Source organism: Crocuta crocuta, unplaced genomic scaffold, assembly GCF_008692635.1.
Source record: "Crocuta crocuta isolate KB4526 unplaced genomic scaffold, BGI_CrCroc_1.0 scaffold480, whole genome shotgun sequence".
In the NCBI taxonomy this organism is placed as follows: domain Eukaryota; kingdom Metazoa; phylum Chordata; class Mammalia; order Carnivora; family Hyaenidae; genus Crocuta; species Crocuta crocuta.
In genome coordinates this window covers 139,792-161,881 of record NW_027532418.1, presented here as the reverse complement: position 1 = coordinate 161,881, position 22,090 = coordinate 139,792, and the positions used below count along the sequence as shown (strand labels likewise).

Sequence of the window (22,090 nt, the reverse complement as noted above, 5' to 3'; positions counted from 1 at the left end):
GGATACCTGTGTGGCTCAGTGGGTTAAGCATCTGACTCTTGATTTCTGCTCAGGCCTAATGGTTCATGGGTTGGACCCTTACACAGGGCTCCTCTCTGACAGTGTGAAGGCTGCTTAGGATTCTCTCTTATTCCCTCTCTCTTTGCCTTTCCCCCACTCATGCTCTCCTATTCAAAATAAATAAATATACTAGGAAGGAAGGCAGGGAGGGAGGCAGGAAGGGAGGGAGAGGATAGATGATAGATAGATCTATCGATCGATTGATCGATCGATCTGGTGTGCTGAGGAATAGAAAACAGGCCAGGGTGCCAAGATAGTGAAAAAATTAAACACAGAGAAGATTCCTTCCCATCCTTATCCCCATCTATATTTCCCACACACATACACAATTCATAGTAGGAAATAGTTATTATTATTTGTGTATCTTCCCAAAGCATTATGCATATATAAGCAAATGGATTGCATATTCTTTTCTCCCTATTAATAAACAAATGTAATAAACATCCCAAAATATGGAATTATTGAAATACATTTTAATAACAGCACACAAGTCAGTACTTCACAGGTATTTAAAACTATAGAGATATAGAGATATGTAGAAANATTAAGCTTATATGTGTTGAAAATTGTGGAAAATATACTTCAAAATATTATATACATTCTCTGACCTTTTCCCTATTGTGTATACTTCTCATCAATTCCTTTCTACCACAGTCATTTTTTAAATTATTGTTATTAACCTAATCATATTGTATAAAACTCTATATTGTCTCTCATTTCAAAATTTCCAACTCTGCTTTTTACAGTAAAAAAAAAATAATGTATTCAATTACTCATTCTTTTATCAACCATTATTGAAAGTCTATCACAGTGAGTCATTGTGCCAAGAGATGAAATACAAAAATTAATAAGACAAACACTAACTTCAAGAAAGGCAGAAAATTGTAAATAATACACATAAAATTTAAATCATGAGATGCTTTCTAAAAGAACTGTACCTAGAGTATCACAAGAGCAAACAGAAGTGAACACTAGGTGGGTCATTAAAAATATTTCAAAAAGGAAGAAGCATTATGGCTGTCTTGATTAAAATATTCACCAGAACGTGGTAAAAGGAGAGAACAGAACGTGCAAAGGCAGCAAAGAATCAAAACTTTGCATGTGCAGAAATAGCAAGAGATAAGATTGGAAACACAAAGTAATTGCTAAGAGTGGTTATATTTGATTAAGCTTAAAATTCAGCAAACGGAAATTCAGGAAATACCCATGAGACTCCTGTTTTACTCTGTAGGTAGAGAATATATCTAGCTGACTTAATGAAATTTACAATTTCTCTGTATATTATATGTATCCTGTAGCCACATCACTAGACTAAGTTCATTTTTCAAAAATAGTCTTAAATTCAAAATTCAAAACTTATTATGGCATCCAACATGGCAGGTCTTAATCTGACACATTTTATTCTAATATATAAAACAAATTTCAACACATTTTTTAAACTGAAATCATATTAAATATAATCTTAGACCAAATAATATTAAACTAGAAATATTATCAGCACAATTCCAAAATATTCAGAAAAAAATTACGCTCTAAATAACCATGAGTAATAAAATCAAACTAGAGATTAGAAAGTATTTTTAATTGAATGAAAATGAAATCACAACATATAATCATATGCAAGATATAGATAAAGCAGTGATTAGAGGGACATGTGTAGAATCAACCGAATATATTTAAAAGGTTTGTAACAAAGGGTTTGAATCAGTAGTCTAATCTTCCCCTTTAGAAAAACAATAGGAAATAAATTCCAAACAAGGAAGAAGGAACGCAATAACATAGGCATGAGAAGAAATATAAGAAATTGAGAAAAATAGAGAAAAATAAATAAAACCAAAGCTAGTTCTTTATAAAGAACAACCAAATACATAAAACTTTGGTCAGAAGAGTCAAGGGAAAAAACAAATTATAAAAATATCAATATCAGGAATTAAAGAGGGGCAATAATTCTAGATATGATAAAAATTAAAAATATTAAGAAAACATAGGAGCAATTTATGCCAATTAATTTAACACTTCAACTGAATGCACAAAATTCTAAAGGCATTAACTACTAACGCTAACTTGAGAAGAAATAGACTGAATTACCTATGTATCTATTAAAGAAACTCAGCTTGTACTTAAAATCTTCCCATGAAAAAAACTTCAGACCCAGATGGCTCCTCTAATTAAATCCACCAAACATTCATTGAAGAAACAATACTGATTTGACAGTAACTCTTAAAATAAATAGAGTATGAAAAGGAAAATATTTTCTAATATCCTCTGATTTCTTCTTGTAAACATTGGGTTATTTAAAACTGTGTGTCTCAATTCAGAAATGTACATAGTTTTTTCTTAGTTATTTCTAATTCAGTTCCATTGTGGTCAGAGAATATATTTTGTATGCAGTATACTGAGATGTTTTTATAGGCCAGCATATGGTCCACTTGGCAAATGCCTCTTGTGTACTTGAAAAGAATGTGTATTCCTCGTTGTTGAGTGCAATACTCTATAAATAGCAACCAGGTTAAATTTGTTTCTAGTGTCATTCAACTCTTCTATGCCCCTGCTGATTTTTTCATCACATGTTCTATCAACTTTCAAAGGAAGTTATTAAAATCTCAATCTATGCCTTTGAGTTCTCCATTTCTTTACTTAGATATGTCTATATTAGTGCATAAATTTTTAAGTTCTGTTGCTAGAGGAATCACATTAAGATTGTTATGTCTTAATGAATTGACATTTTATTGATATGAACTTCTCTTATAAATACCTAATAATACCTCTAGGTCCTTGAAGTTCACTTTATTATTCATACAGCTATACCATGAAGTGATTAGTGTTGGCAGGGTGTATTGGGGTTTTCCAGACAAATAGAATAGTTGGTTAGCTAGAGACATATTAGAGAGAGAGAGAGAGGTTTAATATAATGAATTGGTTCATGTGATTATGAAATTGGAGAAGTCCTACAATCTGTCCTCTGCTAAATGAAGACCCAGGAAAGCCAGTGGAGTCATTTGGTCCAAGTTCAAAGGCCTGAGAAACCAGGGGAACTGATGGCATAAATTCCAGTCCAAGGGCTAGAAGAGATGAAATGAAATGTCCCAGTTCAATCAGTAAAGCAAGAAAGAAAAAGCAAATTCCTCCTCCTTCTGCTTTTTTTTTCTATTCAGGCCCTCAATGGATTGAATGATGCCTACCCACCTTGGGAAGGGCAATCTACTTTACTGAGTCCACCAATTCATGTACTAGGCTCATACTAACACTCTCACTGACAGACCAGAAGTAATATTTAATCTGGGGACCCCATAGGCAGTTGATACATAAAACTAAACATCACATAAGGCATATCATTCTCCACCCTTATACTTAAAATATATCTGGGTCTTTATATTTAAGAACTGATATCTTACAAACAGTATGTACTTGAATCTTGCTCTTTTATACAGTCTGAAATCCATTTTTAATTGGCATGTTTGGTCCATATATATTTAATATTATTGTTGATATTGGAGTTCATTGGTATTTGTTTTCTATCTGCCCCATCCTTCTTCATTCCTTTGCATTTCTTTCCTTCCCTCTTTTGTACTGAATATTAATATTCCATTTTCTCTCCTATAAGGTTATCTAATTAAATCTCCTTGTATTATTTTTAAATATGTGGATGCTCTAGTGATTACAGTACTCATCTACAGCTTACCAGTCACTTCAAATTGTTATTCAATGACACTTTGTGAAGAGTATAAGTAATTTACAAAAATTTATATAAAATTTGTTTTCCTTTAAGTCCTATGTGCTATTGTTATCATATATTTTATTTCTAAATAAGTTATAAGTCCCATAGTACTTTATTATTTTAAAGAAGTTAATTATAAAGTAAATAATACAAGTAAAAATACTCCTTGCCATATTTATACACTTTTTTTTTTTTTACCATTTCCAGATCCTTTCATTCCTCCTCATTAATTCAAGTTTCCATCTGACATGTTTTCTGTTTATATGAATTTTCTTTTAGTATGATTTTTTGTGGGGGGTTGCTGTCAACACATTCTCTCTCAGCTCTTGTGAATATTAAATACCTGTTACACCTTTATTTTGGAAGTTTATTTTTACTAGATATGGAATTCTTGCTTGACAGTTTGTTTTTCTTCTTTAAGAACTTTAAAACTTCCATTTCACCAACATGGTGTCCTTTGTTTCTGATAAGAGATCAACCACCATTCTTGTCACTCCTCTAAACTGTTTTTCCTCTGTTGCTTTTAAGATTTTCTTTTCATACTTGGTTAGCACCTGTTACACTGTGGTCTTACTTGTATTTATGCTGCTTAAATTTTGCTGAGTTTCTTGGACATGAATTATTGGCAGTTACATCTTTTCCTGTCCCATTCTCTTTCTCCTCATCTGGAATCCCAATTACACATATATTTCACTATTTGTTATTGCCCCAAAGTATATTAACACTGTTAATATTTTTAATCTTTTAATTTTGAACTTCAGTTTGGGTTGTTTCTAATAACCTACCTTAACAATCATTAGTCATTTTGTCTGCATTGTCCAAAATGTTGTTCATTCAGCTCATCTAAGGAATTTTTTTACATTTCAAATATTGTTTTCAGTTCTAGTATATCCATTTATATTTAGAGTTTACATTTCTCTCCTTAAATCCTCATCTACTTATCCATTTATGGCTTATTAGATATATTTATAATAAGTTTTTAAAGATTTTATCTGGTAATTATATATGGTTCAACTGGTAGTTTTTGCCTATCAATATTTTTCTATTAGAGACACTCTTCCCTGTTTTATTTTCTTGACATAGCTCCTAATTTTTAAGTGATATTCCCAATACTTTATATAAAAATTCAATGGGAGATGAGCAGTATTTAATGTTATTTTGCTTAGTTCTTTATAAAGTTCAATCCTTTTCCTCTGTCCAGAAGTTAAAACGAGGATCTGATCATTCATATTCTTTCAGGGTCTAAGTGAGCTGAGACTTGGAATCATCTTTAATTAAACTGAATTTAGCTCAAATTAGTTTTACCTCCAACATCTGCCAACTGCCACCAATATCCTTTATCCCGTTGATGCTTGGAGCTGAGAGAAGTTGTGCCACAGTTCAGATATTTTCATTTTCCTTAGGATTCAACTCTATAGATATCAATACCCAAGCACTACAATAATGGGTAAAAATATTCAAATCCCCTCTAATCTTTATTCCTTCCTCCATTGCCCTTTTTCTGAGCAAATTACTGGTATAGGTGTCAGTGGAAGTAGTGGGAGAAATTATAAGCTATTTATTTTTGTGTTTGGGGCTTTTTCAGATTCTAGTCTGTCTAGCTTAGAGATTTTTCCTCATCTCTATGAAATATCTCAATCTATGGCATGCTCACTCCTCCAAGTGCCCATATCCAGACCAGGTATTTGCCCACAGATATGAAAGCTGGCATAGCTCTCTGCTCATCTAGATGGACTTTTCCCTCTCTGGATCTCTGTAATAAGGTTTCCTTGCTTTATCCACTCACAGAAAAGTATAATTTTATTTCTGCATTTGTCTTTTTGTTGATAATACATGAGCATCATTCCTCTACAAGCTAACCAGAATCAGCAGTCTGTATTCTCATGATTTGCTTTTGAGGATAAAATTATTTTTATAAGCTTTTCCATTTTTTCCTTTATTAATTAACTTTATTGGTTTCAATTGCGCATTTCTAGTTTCCTTCTGAGTATGATCTATTTCCTATTCATTTATTGAAATTCCTTATGTATTAGTGAATTAACTTTATCATTTATATTCTTTAGTTAATAGCTTTTTTATTTCCAGTTTTATGCATGGATACTCCCTTGTACAATCCCGGGGTAGGGAGGAAACATTCAATTCAATGTCCATGTAAGCCTCTATAATTGCTGAGAAAATAATATGCCCATCCATTTGTGGTAAACAGATTTTCATCAGTTTTCTTTTTACCTTTTGCTTACACACATACATTTTTAATATGTCAAATATAATTTTTTCTTTTCATTTACTATTTTTATATCCTACTTCAGTGGCCTTTTGAACTTCCAAGACTGTAATACTATTACCCTACATTTTACCATTTTGGGCATTGTTTTGTTTTCTTATATAACTGAGAACATATAAACAGGTTCTTCTAGAACCTTTGCATCTAGGGTTCCCAATTCTGACTATAAAATGTATTTATATAAAACTTGAATTTGAAAAAAATTAATTGGAGAGGTGATAACATTAAAGATATTCTATATCATCCTCCTGATCCCAGACCATGGCTTAATTGAGATACAGTCCTTCAGTCAAGAACTGGCAAAATAGCTTCTTGTTTCCCCAGTCTCCTGATTACTGTAGGGACAGATCACGTGGCAGGCTAGTTTTATACTGTTTTTCTGACAATCGTGTCTAGAAGGCCAGCATAGAAAAAAGTGTTCTATCCCTTCAAAGATTTTTTAAGTACCTAATTTCCTACATTAAATCCATTGTATTTAGAATAATAAAGCAATTTATGTAATCTCCAACAGAATCTATAGTAATTGATAATTACTATAGATTACTATGTAATTGGTAATTATAGCAAATAATTACCAATATCATAATGAGTAAAACCACTGAGGGCAAGGATTAACATAACATAAAGGGAGGATTTGTAAAAACCCATTAGTAATAATCATGAAGCTCTAAAAAAGAGTCAGATGAGAAAATTTCATGACATTTTTCTATAAAACCAATTACCTTCCTTTCATACCCATTAAGCAAATTTGGGGGGATAAATAAATATATACATTCAAGAGAATCAAATATAGAGAAAGAGGGGGAAGGAGGAGAGGGAGACTTTTTCAAAACAAGTCTGCAGATTAGCATTTAGCTCTTAATGGAGTTTTATAGCTTATTGATCTCTGCCCAGGATATTGATGTTGTTAGAACAACAGAAGAAAATTGTGGATGAGTGACTCTCTTGCTTAAAATATTAACATGTATTTTTTATATTATTTAGAATAGAATAAAATTCCTTATCTTAGCCTAACAGACCTTAGTAATTGACCCTTACAGTCACACAAAATGTAACCCTTAAATCTCTCATAATTACTCATCATGTTCCAACCATTCAGGTATTTCTTTTATGTTCTTTAAACATACCAAGTTTATTCTCTAATATGCAAAACTCTCCCTCACTGCCTACAATAGTACCTGACAAATGGGAGGTACTCTGTGAAAAAGTATTTGTTAACACTTTGATTATTGCTAAGATTTATAACAAGAATTCCCTCTTCTTGATTTATTCTAAAATCTATTCAGCACACCACATGCTGACTCAGTAATCTCCTCATGGAGGATTTCACTTCCTGGTTGCGAAGAGTATAAATCACAGGATTCATTAATGGAAAGATCACTGTGTGGAAGAAGGAAACTACCTTGTCTGCTGGTAAGGCCCTAAAAGGGCGAGTATAGATGAAGATGGCAGGTCCAAACATGAGAAGTATAATAATGATATGAGTGGTGCATGTGGATACAGCCTTGCTCTTCCCTTGAGAAGCTGACCCACGTACACGGCAAAGGATGACTGCATAGGAAGACAGAAGCCCCAAGAAACACAGAAGGGTGAGCAGGCCACTGTTGAAGACCATCAGAAGCTCCACCACGAAGGTATCTGTGCAGGCCAGCTTGATGACCTGTGGCACATCACAGAAGAAGTTATCCAGTCGGTTTGGGCCACAGAAGGGCAAGTGGAGGATGAGCGCCACCTGGATAATGGAGTGGACAAAGCCTCCAAGCCACAGAGCCAACAGCAAGGCATAGCAGGCTCTAGGGTTCATGACAGTGGAATAGTGTAAAGGCCGACAGATGGCAATATAGCGGTCAAAGGCCATCACAACAAGGAGTAACCCTTCTCCTCCTCCAAGGAAGTGCAAGAAAAAGAGCTGAGTGATGCAGCCCCTGTAGGAGATTACCTTCTTCTCAGAAAGAAAGTCCACCAGCATCCTGGGAGCCACAATGAAGGAGTAAGATGCATCCAGGAAAGCCAAATTGCCCAGAAAGAAGTAGAGGGGTGCTGTGAGACCAGGGTCTGATCTGATGGTGAGGATGATGAGAAAATTTCCAGGAAGGATGATGAGATAAAAAATTAAGATCAGCACAAAAACCAGGAGCTGAATATTTTGGGACTGGGTCAGACCAAGAAGGATGAATTCTTTTACCACTGTACAATTTTCTAGCTCCATCTTCTCTGCCTATAGAACATCAAGGAATAAAGAGTTTATTTCCATCTCTTGCATCTAGTTCATAGTTCTTTTCAAACTAAAAGTGGTGTATGCCACATGTATTACACCATCACTGCCCCACAACCTATGGATTCTTTTCTATCCTTTATTCTTCTACATTTCCTATCTGCCAACACCCTGGTCTTAAAGCCACACTGTTCTGCTTCTTCAGTCCTGTGCTGCTATTTAACTGTTCTCTCATGTAGGACTCTGCAATGCCCCTACCCTGACTTGTTTATGATTTGCATGAGGCATAAGAAAATGTTTCTGACTGAGCAAAAGCTTAACTCAGTTATCAAGTTCTTCAAGTTTTTATTTGAATGAGGGTTAAGGTAGGGATTGACAGCAAACAGGAATGACAGTTTTTTAAGGTGACAGAAATGTTCCATATCATGACTATAAGGATTACCAGTGTCTGTTCTTTTGTAAAAATTTACTATTCATTATAGAAATCAGTACATTCACTTTATGTAAATTATACCTTAGGAATGCTGACTTACAAAGCCAAGCAAAAAAAGTACACTTGAACTATGTCCTTCTCCTCTATAGAATATCAATACATCAACCTGGCTTAAATAAATTTTTAAAATCCTGGTCATTCTGGAGAAATTAAGATCTGAGGCTTATCTGTAATAGCGGTGTCTAAATTGGGAATGTGGTTACCCAACACACATAATTTATTGGCATTAAAACAATAATGGTAGAATAATATGTGAATACACATATTATTATATCACATTCTTTGAAGTTCTACTTTTAAAAGTTTTATAGTTTATATAGAATCATAATATAATTGAATATAAAATATACAAATAAAATATAGATGTTACTTGTGCATGTTCAAAATGGTTTATTATTGAAATGAAAAATTTAAAAAGCTTGAAGATATTGGAACAAGAACAAAATATTAGTGATTTAAAACAATATTTCACATGCTTCCAGTGACAAAGAACACTTGTTTTTAAACAGTGTTGTGGAATATAGAATGTAGAGAGGAGGGCAAGAAGGATCCACTAAGTAAATGTAAGAGGGGAAAGAATGAAAGAGATAAAGAAAAAAAGAAAAGCAATAAAGTCTCAAATCAAGAAAGTGAAAGAAACTTTACAATGGCACACCTATTCAAAAAATCAAAATACGTGAAATACTTGCTTTTTGTAGGTCTAAACCTAAAGAGATTAATTAGTAACTGACATTTCCATGTAGAGTCTAAGTTGGGAATTATGAAATAGGTACTTTATATCACAAAACATATATGCACACACATACATTGTTTCCTAAGCAAAACTGAAGCACAAAACTTTACAAATGGCACCATCCAAATCAGCTTTTGTTTCTCTCTTTCCTTCCCTTCCCTTCCCTTCTCTCCTTCCCCTCCCCTCCCCTCCTTTCCTTTTTCTTCTTCTCTCTCTCTCCTTCCTTCCCTCCTTCTTTCTTTACTTAAGTACTCACTGCCTTCAATATTTATCATTCCTTCTGTGCATAAAACCTGCTGTTACAAAATGAATCAGGAATCCCTCTCTACTGAATTCTAAGTAGTGTGCATCTTGCACTCTATTATACAGTGGTTATTTCAGTCTTTCAAACACTGATACTGTCTTTAGGACATAGAAAAAGCCTTTAAGCTCCTCTAAGGCTAAGAGCTACAGGCTCTTCCACTGTATCTTGTGTTTTATTTCCTATCATAGACTTCTGTTCTTCTATTAACTCTTTAACAGATAAGATTCATTACTATCTAATATCCCTCACTTCTTTCAGTTAATATATGATGTGTGAATTTAAGATCAGGTATTAACATCCCCAAGACAATTGGTATTTTAATAAAGGCTGATATCTCCAATAAAGTAATTTTAAATATGAGGAAGAACTAGAGCTATATTATTAAGAACAGATAAAAGGTGTTGCTGTATTGTTGAATTCAGACCTCATATATTGGTCTATTTCTACTATAATTCTGACCATTACATTCATGACAGCAAATGAACCATTTGAATTATAATAGGTTTCCATTTATTCTTTCTTTCTATACTTCATAAATATGAAGACAAAAACATTTACCTCTCTAGCAATCCAACACTACTCTCACAACAATCACCTCCTAATGGGAGAAACAATTACTTATTATTCCTGCCTTTGTTCTTAAATATCTCTTCTCGCAGAGGAGACTCTTACATACAGCCCATTTGTGATGCAATGGAGAATATACTTTGGGAATTTAAAGGCTAACAAAGCTATAGAATGCTTTCAATGGGAATTATTAAAATGCCAACAAGATGTAATCAAAGATTTGACTAAAGAGCTTTTAGGTACAAATATTCAAATACACTCAGTTAAAGAGACACTGGGTCACTACTGGGATTTAAAATCAGCATTCCAGTAGTGACAGAGACAATGGAATGTCAAGCACGTTTATTAGGTCTCAGTGAGTAGAAAGCCACAAGAAATTATTTTGTATCTTTTACTACAATTCAGAGAGAAAAAAATAGTATAATTTGTAAGAAATAATAGCTACAACAAGAAAAAATTAATGTGGTCAAGTAAGTAAATTGTTAGATTCAACATATTTCTGGTGACAAAAAGGATAGGCAAAGACAGAATAAATGATGTTCACAAAGAGTCCTCTACACAGTCCTTCCATGCAAACAGAGGATCTCCTCCCAAATAGACCTATTATGCCCTTGGCATTTGCTGTTTTCATTTTAGACATAATTGTCTCTTAGGGTCTGCTGAAGCAATAATGAGGAACTATTTCCTTTTCAAATACATATTAAAGAGTTTATTATTATTAAACTAAATAATATTAAGAATCATGTAGTAAAATGTAACAAAATTTAAATTTTAGATTTGATTTTGTTTTGAAGAGAAATATTTTCAAACTATTAAAAATTAAATTACTAAACATAAAATTTTTTATTCAAATGCATAGGGGCACCTGGGTGGCTCAGTCGGTTGAGTGTCCGACTTCAACTCAGGTCATTGATCTCATGGTTCATGGGTTCAAGCCCCGTGTCTGGCTCTGTGCTGACAGCTCAGAGCCTGGAGCCTACTTCAGATTCTGTGTCTCACTCTCTCTATCCATCCCCTTCTTGTGTTCTCTCTCAAAAATAAATATTAAAATTAAAAAAAAATACAATGCATAATCAAAGACATTTCATTGTCATACAATTATATTAGGGAACTTTAACACCCCAATTACATCAATGGATGGATTCTCCAAACAGAAAATTAACAAGGTAACAGTAGCTTTGAATGGCAAACTGGACCAGATTGATTTAGCAGACATATTCAGAACATTCCATCCTAAAACAGCAGAATACACATTCTTTTCAAGTGTACACAGAACATTCTCCAGAATAGATCACATCTTGAGCCAAAAAACAAGTTTCAACAAATTCAAAAATATCAAAGTCATACCATGCATCTTTTCTGACCAACACTGTAAAACTAGAAATCAACCACAAGAGAAAAACTGGGAAGACCACAAATACATGCAGTTTAAATAACATGCTACTAAACTATGGATCAGCCATGAAATCAAGGAAGAACTAAAAAATCATATGGAAACAAATGAAAATGAAAACACAATGGTCCATAATCTTTGGGAGGCAGCAAAAGTGGTTTTAAGAGAGAAGTCTATAGAAATATAGGCTAACCTCCAAAAGCAAGAAAATTCTCAAACTAACCTTACACCTAAAGGAGCTAGAAAAAGAACAAGCAAAATCAAACCCATCAAAAAAGAGGCAATAATAAACATTAGAGCAGAAGGGTTCCTGAGTGGCTCACTTGGTTAGGCGTCCTGATTTCAGCTTAGGTCCTGATCTCAGGGTTTGTGAGACTGAGCTGCACTGACAGCATGGAGCCTGCTTGAGATTCTCTCCTCTCTCTCTTCCCTTACCCCCCAACTCTCTCTCTTTCTTTCTCTCTCTCTCAAAATAAATAGCCATTAAGAAAATAAAGAATAGAGCAGAAATAAATGATTTATAAACTAAACAACAAACAGATCAATGAAATCAGAAGATGGTCCTTAGAAATGATTAACAAAATTGATAAGCTGGGCTCATCAAAAAAGAGAGAGAGACAGAAAGAGAGAGAGTTTGTAGTCTTAGCCAAATAAATAAAATCACTAATGAAGAGAAGAAATAACAACAAACACCAAGAAATACAAAGGATTGTAACAGAATATTTTGAAAACCTATATGCCAACAAATTGGATAACTTTGAAAAACAGATAAATTCTTAAAAATGTAACATACCAAAACTAAACTAGGAAGAAATAGAAAATTTGAACAGACCAATTACCAGCAATGAAATTGAATCAATAATCAAAAAATAAAAATGTAGGACCAGAAGTCTTCCCAGATGAATTCTACCAAAAATTTAAAGAAGAGTTAATACATATTCTTCTCAAATTATTCCAATAATATAAGAAGAAGGAAAACTTCCAAATTCATTCTATGAAGCCAGTATCACCCTGACACCAAAACCAGATAAAGACACCCAAAAAAAGAGAACTACAGAACAGTATCTCTAATATATATGCAAAAATCCTCAACAAAATATTAGCAAACCGAATCTAAAAATACATTTTAAAAAATCATGCACCACTATCAAGTGGGATCTATTCGGGGGATGCAGGGTAGTTTTAATATTCACAAAAAAATCAACATGATACAGCACATCAACAAGAGAAAGGATAAAAACCATATGATTGCTTCAATGCAGAAAAAGCACATGACATAGTACGACATCCATTCGTGGTAAAAACCCTCTGCAAGGTAGGTCTAGAGAAAACATATCTCAATATAATAAAGCCCATGTATCAAAAACCCATAGTTAACATCATACTCAATGAAGAAAAAATGAGAGAGCTCTTTCTAAGGTCATGAACAAGACAAAAATGTCTACTCCCACCACTTTTATTCAACATAGTAATGGAAGTCTTAGCCACAGCAATCAGACAACAGAAAGAAGGCATCCAAAGTGATAAGGAAGAAGTAAAACTTTCAGTATTTGCAAATGACATACTATGTATAAAAGCTGGAAGACTCCATCAAAGCCTACTAAACTGATAAATAAATTCAGTAAGTTTGCAGGATAGAAAATCCATGTACAGAAACCTGCTGCATTCCTATACATTAATAATGAAGCAGCAGAAAGTGAAATTAAGAAAACAATACTATTCACAAGTACACCAAAAACAATAAAATATCTAGAATAAACTTACCAAAAGAGGTGAAAAATCTGTACTCTGAAAATTATAAAACACTGCCAAAAGTCAAGATGACTCAAGGAAATGGAAAGATTTTTTATGCTCATAGGCTAGAAGAGCAAATACTGTTAAAATGTTCATACTACACAGAAATATACAGATTTAGTGCAATCACTATCAAAATATCAAAAGCATTTTCCAGAGATTAGAACAAACAATACCAAAATTTGAATGGATCCACAAAAGACTTCAAATACCCAAAGCAATCTTGGAAAATAAAAAACCAAACTTGAAGTATCACAATTCCAGATTTTAGTTATGTTACCAAATTGTAGTGATTAAAACACTATGGCACAGGCATAAAAACAGACACATAGATCAATGAAATAAAACAGAAAACCCAGAAATAAACCCACAATTAGTCNCTAGAATAAACTTACCAAAAGAGGTGAAAAATCTGTACTCTGAAAATTATAAAACACTGCCAAAAGTCAAGATGACTCAAGGAAATGGAAAGATTTTTTATGCTCATAGGCTAGAAGAGCAAATATTGTTAAAATGTTCATACTACACAGAAATATACAGATTTAGTGCAATCACTATCAAAATATCAAAAGCATTTTCCAGAGATTAGAACAAACAATACCAAAATTTGAATGGATCCACAAAAGACTTCAAATACCCAAAGCAATCTTGGAAAATAAAAAACCAAACTTGAAGTATCACAATTCCAGATTTTAGTTATGTTACCAAATTGTAGTGATTAAAACACTATGGCACAGGCATAAAAACAGACACATAGATCATTGAAATAAAACAGAAAACCCAGAAATAAACCCACAATTAGTGGGATTATTAATTAATTAATCTTCTATAAAGAAATGAATACACAAGGGAAAAAAATACAGTCTTCAACAAATGGCATTGGGAAAACTGGACAGCTACATGCCAAAGAATGAAACTGGACCACTTTCTTACACCACACACAAATTAAACTCAAAATGGATTAAAGACCTACATGTGAGACCTGAAACTATAAAACTCCTACAAGAAATCATAAGTAGTAATTTCTTTGATATGTGCTATAGAAAAGTTTTTCTAGATATGTCTGTTCAGGCAAGTGAAACAAAAGCAAAAAGGAACCATTTAGGACTTCATCAAAATAAAAAGCTTTTGCACCATGAAGGAAACAATGAACAAAACAAAGAAGCGACCTGATGAATACGAGAAAATATTTTCACATGATATATTTGATAAGAGGCTAATATTCAAAATATAAAAAGAACTTATACGACTTCACATCAAAAAAAAAAACTAACAATTTGATTAATTCGTGGATGGTGAACCTTTGAAGACATTTTTTCAAAGACATACAGATGGCCAATAGACACATGAAAAGATGCTCCACAACTCTAAACATCAGGGAAGAGCAAATCAAAACCACAATGAGATATCATCTCCCACCATCAGAATGGCTAAAGTCAAAAACACTAGAAACAACTAGTATTGGCAAGGATGTGGAGAAACAGGAACCCTCTTCCACTGTTGGTGGGAATGCAAATTGGTGCAGACACTGTGAAAAACAGTATGAAGGTTACTCAAAATGTTAAAAATAGAACTACCCCATGATCCAGTAATCATACTACTGGATATTTATCCAAAAAATACAGAAATGCTAATTCAGAGGGGTAAATGCCCATCTATGTTTATTACATCATTAACTATGGAAGCAGCCCAAGTGTCCATGAATTGATGAATGAAGATGATATGGTGCATGTGTGTGCACATGCACACACACACACGAATATCATTCAGCCATAAAAAAGAATGAAATCTTCCCATTTACAACAACGTGGATAAAGCTAGACAGTATAATCCTAAGAGAAATAAATTAGAGAAGGACAAATACTATGATTTCACTCATATGTGGAATTTAAGAAACAAAACAAATGAGGAAAGGGGAAAAAAACAAAACAAACTCTTAACTAAAAGAGGACAAACTGATGGTTACCAGAGGGAGGTGGGTGCAGAGGAGGGGTGAAATAGGTGATAGAGATTAAGGAGAGCACTTGAATGAAAATAATAGTAATAACATAATAGAATGAAAATAAAGGAAATAAAGGCATTTCACTCTAATTTATATCCAGCTCACAGAAAGAGAAGTGGCAAGACTGACAAATGCAAAGAATAGAGGAAAAAAGAGATACATGATATTATAAAAATATAAGCAGGAAGGGGAAATTAAAAACAGGAACAATTACAAAGACTATATTAGGAAAAGAGGAAATGAATATGAAAACACAGACAAGTAAATGCATATTTTTCCAAAACCTTATAAAGAAGTAAAAGAAAGTTATTTATTTAAAAATGAAACAAACAGCCTTGGCGCTTGAAGGCTGAACCCTCCCAGGCTGCAGGAGGTGGAGCCAGCCCTCCTCTGCCATGGAAGTCATGGCCCTTCTCCGCCTCCGCCTCCGCCTCCACTGTGTCACCACTGCTTTGTGTGGTGGACATGGTATAGCACTGGGAGGAGAGGCCCTGCTTGTGGCCCACCCAGCCTCTAAGTCCACATGCCTGGGCACCGGCACCATGACACCGGTGAATAGAGTATCTGTCAGGCAAGAACTGCTGTGACGGTTTTTGATGATGCCAACAAGAAGTGGGTGCCAACCAGTGGCTCAACTGGGTTCAGCAGAGTTCATATACATCATCATATAGACAACAACACGCTCAGAATGGTGGGCAAGAAAATTCAAGACCATCAGCATTGCAGGGTTGGGGGGTAACCTAGTGATATGAAGATGAAGGAATACAAGCTATAAGGACTGGAAAGGAAGAAACAAAGCTGACCTTATTCACTGATGATAAAACCTTATTCACAGACCTTATTATCTGCACTTAAAATATTAGAATAAGCCTGTTCAGCATGTTTACTGGATAGAAGATCAATTTATAAAAACTGGGGTTTTTTTTATAACTAGCAATTTTTATATAACTAGCAATTAACAACTTGAAAATACAGTTGACTCTTGAATAACATGGTGGATAGGGGTGCCACCTCCTATGCAGTTGATTCTCCGTGTATAACCTCTAACTCCCCCAAATTTTAACTATTAATAACCAATTGTTGACTGGAAGCCTTACCAATGACATAAATAGTCGATGAACATACGTTTTGTATGTAATGTGTATTATGCATTATATTATGACAAGAAAGTAGCTAGAGAAAACAAAATTTTATTTAAAAGGTCATAAGGAAGAGAACATAGATTTACAGTACCATACTGTATCAAAAAAAGTCCATGTAAAAGTGGACCTGCATGGTATAAACCTGTGTTGTTCGAGGGTCAAAAGTATTATATTAGAAAGATAGTGCTTAAAGTAACAAAAATGATAATATATCTAAGAATAAATCTAATAACACTTTCTCACACCATACACAAAAATAAACTCAAAATGGATAAAGGACCTGAATGTGAGACAGGAAACCATCAAAACCCTAGAGGAGAAAGCAGGAAACAACCTCCTTGACCTCAACCGCAGCCATTTCTTACTTGACACATCCCCAAAGGCAAGGGAATCAAGAGCAAAAATGAACTATTGGGACCTCATCAAGATTAAAAGCTTCTTCATGGCAAAGGAAACAATCCATAAAACTAACAGGCAACCAACAGAATGGGAAAAGATAGTTGCAAATGACATATCAGATAAAGGCTTAATATCCTTTATCTATAAGGAACTCACCAAACTTCACACCCGAAAAACAAACAACCCAGTGCAGAAATGGGCAGAAGACATGAACAGACACTTCTCCAAAGAGGACATCCAGATAGCCAATAGACACATGAAACGATGCTCAGCATTCCTCATCATCAGGGAAATACAAATCAAAACCACAGAGGGATACCACCTCACACCAGCCAGAGTGGCTAAAATGAACAAATCAGAGGACTCTAGATGCTGGCAAGGATGTGGAGAAATGGGCACCCTCCTACACTGTTGGTGGAATGTGAACTTGTGCAGCCCCTCTGGAAAACGGTGTGGAGGTTCCTCAAAAAATTAACAATAGAACTCCCCTAGGACCCAGCAATAGCACTGCTAGGAATTTACCCAAGGGATACAGGAGTGCTGATACATAGGGGCACATGTACACCAATGTTCATAGCAGCACTCTCAACGATAGCCAAAACGTGGAAAGAGCCTAAGTGTCCATCAAATGACAAATGGATCAAGAAGTTGTGGTTCATCTATACAATGGAATACTACATGGCAATGAGAAAGAATGAAATCTGGCCATGTGTAGCAACATGGATGGACCTTGAGGGNGGCATGGAGGAGGGCACATGTGGGGATGAGCACTGGGTGTTATATGGAAACCAACTTGGCAATAAACTATTTGTAAAAAATAATAATAATAATAAAATAAAATAAATTAAATTAAAATAAAAATCCTCGAGGAGAAAGCAGGCAAAAGCCTCTTTTATCTTGGCCGCAGCAACTTCTTACTCAAGGCAACAAACAGAATGGGAGAAGGTTTTTGCAAACGACATATTAGATAAAGGATTAATATCCAAAATCTACAGAGAACTTAACTCAACACCCCCCAAAAAATCTAATAATCCAGTGAAGAAATGGGCAAAATACATGAATAGACACCTATCCAAAGAAGACATCCAAGTAGCCAACCAACAACATGAAAAAATGCTCAACATCACTCATCATCAGGGAAATATAAATCAAAACCACAATGAGATACCACCTCACACATGTCAGAATAGCTAACATTAACAACTCAGGCAACAACAGATGTTGGTGAGGATGCAGAGAAAGAAGATTTCTTTTGCACTGCTGGTGGGAATGCAAACTATGCAGCTACTCTGGAAAACAGTGTGGAATTTCCTCAAAAAAAAATTAAAACTAGAATTACCTTATGACCCAGCAATTGCACTACTAGGTATTTTTCCAAGGGATACAGGTATGCTGTTTCGCAGGGGCCCACATGCCCCAATGTTTAAAGCAGCGCTATCAACAATAGCCAAAGTATGGAAAGAGCTCAAATGTCCATTGATGGATGAATGCATAAAGAAGAGGTGGTATATATATATATACATATATATATATATAGAGAGAGAGAGAGACAATGGAGTATTACTTGGCAATCAAAAAGAATGAAATCTTATCATTTGCAACTACATGGATGGAACTAGAGGGTTTTATGCTAAGTGAAATTAGTCAGAGAAATTATCATGTGATTTCACTCATATGAGAACTTTAAGATACAAAACAGATAAACATAAGGGAAGGGAAGCAAAATTAATATAAAAGTAGGAAGGGAGACAAAACATAAGAGACTCTTAGATATGGAGAACAAACAGAGGGTTGCTGGGGGGGGTTGTGGAAGGGGGGATGGGCTAAATGGGTTAAGGGGCATTAAGGAATCTACTCCTGAAATCATTTTTGCACAAAATGCTAACTAACTTGGATGTAAATTAAAAAAAACTAAACTAAAAAAGTTAAAATAAAAATAAAATTTAAAAATCTTAAGTATTAAAAAACAAAGTAAATCAGGGGCACCTGGGTGGTTCAGTTGGTTAAGCGTCTGACTTCGGCTCAGGTCATGATCTCATGGTTTGTGGGTTCGAGCCCCGTGTTGGGCTTTGTGCTGACTGCCAGTTCAGAGCCTGGAGTCTGTTTCAGATTCTATCTCCCTCTCTCTCTGACCCTCCCCTGTTCACAATTTCTCTCTCAGAAATAAGTAAAACATTAAAAAATTTTTTTTAAAAAGTACATTAGTATCTTCACATTCTTCCTGAAAAATACAAAGACATTTAAGTCCAATCACACAACTCTTGACTTATGTAAATGTTATTTCCATGAACTTTAGTTCTTTGTTTTTCTAAACTTCAGACGTGTGTTTGTTGCTGTTGGTAGTTAAATACAGTAGATGTTTGTTTAGATTTACCACATACTTGCTATTCTTTTTCTGTCATCTCAAATCTCCCAGCTGGGATCACTTTCTTATTTCAAGTATCCTATGAAATTCCTCTTAGTTGATTGTCTGCTAGCAGCAAGCTTTGTTTGTATTATTCTAAGGATTATTTTTTATTCTCACAGAGTTGATGATTATTTTATCTCTGAACATTAAACATAACTCTTCATTGGTTTACATTTTTGCTGTTAAAGCAGTCTGTTGTTAACTACCTTTCCCTTGAGGGTAATTTCTGCTTTTCTATTCAGATACTTTCAACATCTGCTCAGTTGTCTTTATGGATTTTATGATGTGTCTCAACGGGAATTTTTAAAAATATATCCTACTAATATTTCGGTGGGATCCTTGAGTGTATAGATTGGTGTCTTTTGTTAGCTTTTGAAATTTTTCAGACTTATGTCTTCAAAATAGCCTCTGCCACATTTTGTCTACCCTCTTCTCTGGAAACTCTGAACTTTCATTTAGTATTCAATGTCTCTTACCATTTCTTTCATCCTTTCTATCCCATTTGGCTTCTGTCTTGCAATGTTGGTAATTTACTCAGCTCTATATTCTAGATTCATATTTCTTCTCTGAATGTGTCTAATTTGCATTCAGATATCTATGGAATTTTTAAACTGAATCTAAGTTTCTTTGTTTTTCATATAATTTTCCTATTTGTTTTTATAGTATCATTTTTCATATTTCCAACCTTTTTTCTATTTCTTGAAAAATACTAAATATATTCAATTTATATTCTGCAGTTTCTTTTTTCTGCTTTTGAGTCTTCTTCCTGTTGTTCTGGCTCTCACTCACAGAGCCTTGCTTTTTTATGTGCCCATTGATGTCAGACTGTATAATCTTATTTCTTATCTGTAGAATACTTTTAAAGTCCTGGAATAATGGCAGCATCCTCCATACGGTATTTGTATTTTCTTCTATCAGGAGGGATTACGACTCTGAAAACAGAAACTTTAACTAAAATTATCAGCTAGCAGTGATTCAGACTACTCAATAGTATAAACCCAAACTCAAAAAATATGTGATCCCATTTATAGTTCATAATTCTTTTTTCTCTTTTTAGCCTTTTGGGTGGTGATTTACAAAAAAACAAACAAACTCTATTTTACCACTATCCTGAGAATATATCCTTTGAGATCTCAGCTTGTTGTGCAATATTTCCTTGTGTGAGCCCTGGGCTTTGTCTCCTATCCATCTCTGTCCCTACCACACGAACTCTGGCTTTAAAAACAGAGCACAAGTTTTCACAATAAAAGCTGATTTTTATTCACCATTTATTTCTCTGGGTTCCCAATTTCATTTGATTTCTAGATTCTTAATATTCTTATGCTGTCTTTTTTTTCCACTAATCAAAAGATTTCAAAATATGTTTATCCAACATGTGTATTTGTTTTTAGTGACAGGTTCAGTAAAGCTCTCTAATGTGCCCCTAGATGGAAACGGAATACAGCTCTATCATTTCTGCATTATGAGGCATGTGGCATTTCATACTATTTGATCATGCAAATTGTCACATTAGTTTCAGTCTTAGATATAGTTTAATATATTTAATATTCAGTACCCATCCTTCTGTCCTAGTTCTTTGGTCTTCATGACTGAAGTTTATTCTGATAGTTTCATCAAGAAGTTCCTAAAAACCACATTCCCAGAATTTTGTTTAATGCTTAAAACTGTTGGTAGTAGTAACCTTTTAAATTAAATGTCAGTTTTGCTAGGTATAAAATCTGAGTTTTACACTCACTTGTCTGAAGACTTCTGGTGCATCTCACCTTCATTTAATGTTAGCTTATTATGTTTTGTAGAAATGTAGGCAGGCTAACTGGCCTGCTTCCAATTGAGATGGGTGGGTGAAACTTCACAAACTTTGCAGTAATGTGTGTTTTTCTATTTACATGTTCATATATTTTTAATTTTTAACGAATATATTTTATTAATTATAAAACAGAAGAACTTTATTTTTGTTTGGATAATAGAGAATTTTTTTGCCAGCTGTAACAGTACAGTCCATCTTATTAATATTGAGATACTGTTAATATCTTCATTACACTAAGTTTGATATCTTTTCTTCTTATTCCTAGCTTCAATATTTTCAACAAATATCCTTCAGTAGTAGTAGTATAATAATGTTTGAAGAGCATATTGAGTCAGTAGTCTTTTCCCCAAAAACATTAATCCTAGCTAAATGAAGAATAAGTGACAAAATGAATCCAAGTCTGGCTGGTTCAGATATAGAGAAATAACAATAAGGAAACATAAAATCTAAAACATAAATTGTTTTTATTGTGTATGTACATATCTTTTGTATGTTAGATGGTTTCTTCCTGCCCTGTTATAAAATAATAGAGAAGTCTACTATTTTATTCATTTCCAGGCAATGAGAAGTCAACTCAAAATTCAAGTACCATAATTTCCATCAGTATATTTGGGTTCTTAGAAGAGAAGTCCCTGTAGTTTTGAAGATGAAAGGGTCATCATATAGAAAACTTCCCACAGCAAAGAATAAACTTTATGCACCATCGTGTGTACCTGATGTTTTCATCGTTTTCATCATTCATTTATATATTTTCATTCTTGAAGCTAGTCAT

General features: G+C 34.0%; 2 protein-coding genes across 2 annotated transcripts in view; both read right to left on the bottom strand.

Moving 5' to 3' along the window:
• LOC144243885 (olfactory receptor 4K2-like) overlaps positions 1 to 22,090 on the bottom strand; it is a 60,721-nt gene that overhangs the window by 36,476 nt on the left and 2,155 nt on the right. The window lies entirely within an intron of this gene.
• On the bottom strand, positions 7,345 to 8,274 carry LOC144243905 (olfactory receptor 4N4C). Its single transcript, XM_077779046.1, has one exon. It carries the CDS (start codon positions 8,269 to 8,271, stop codon positions 7,345 to 7,347), a length of 927 nt encoding a protein of 308 aa, XP_077635172.1. The 5' UTR covers positions 8,272 to 8,274.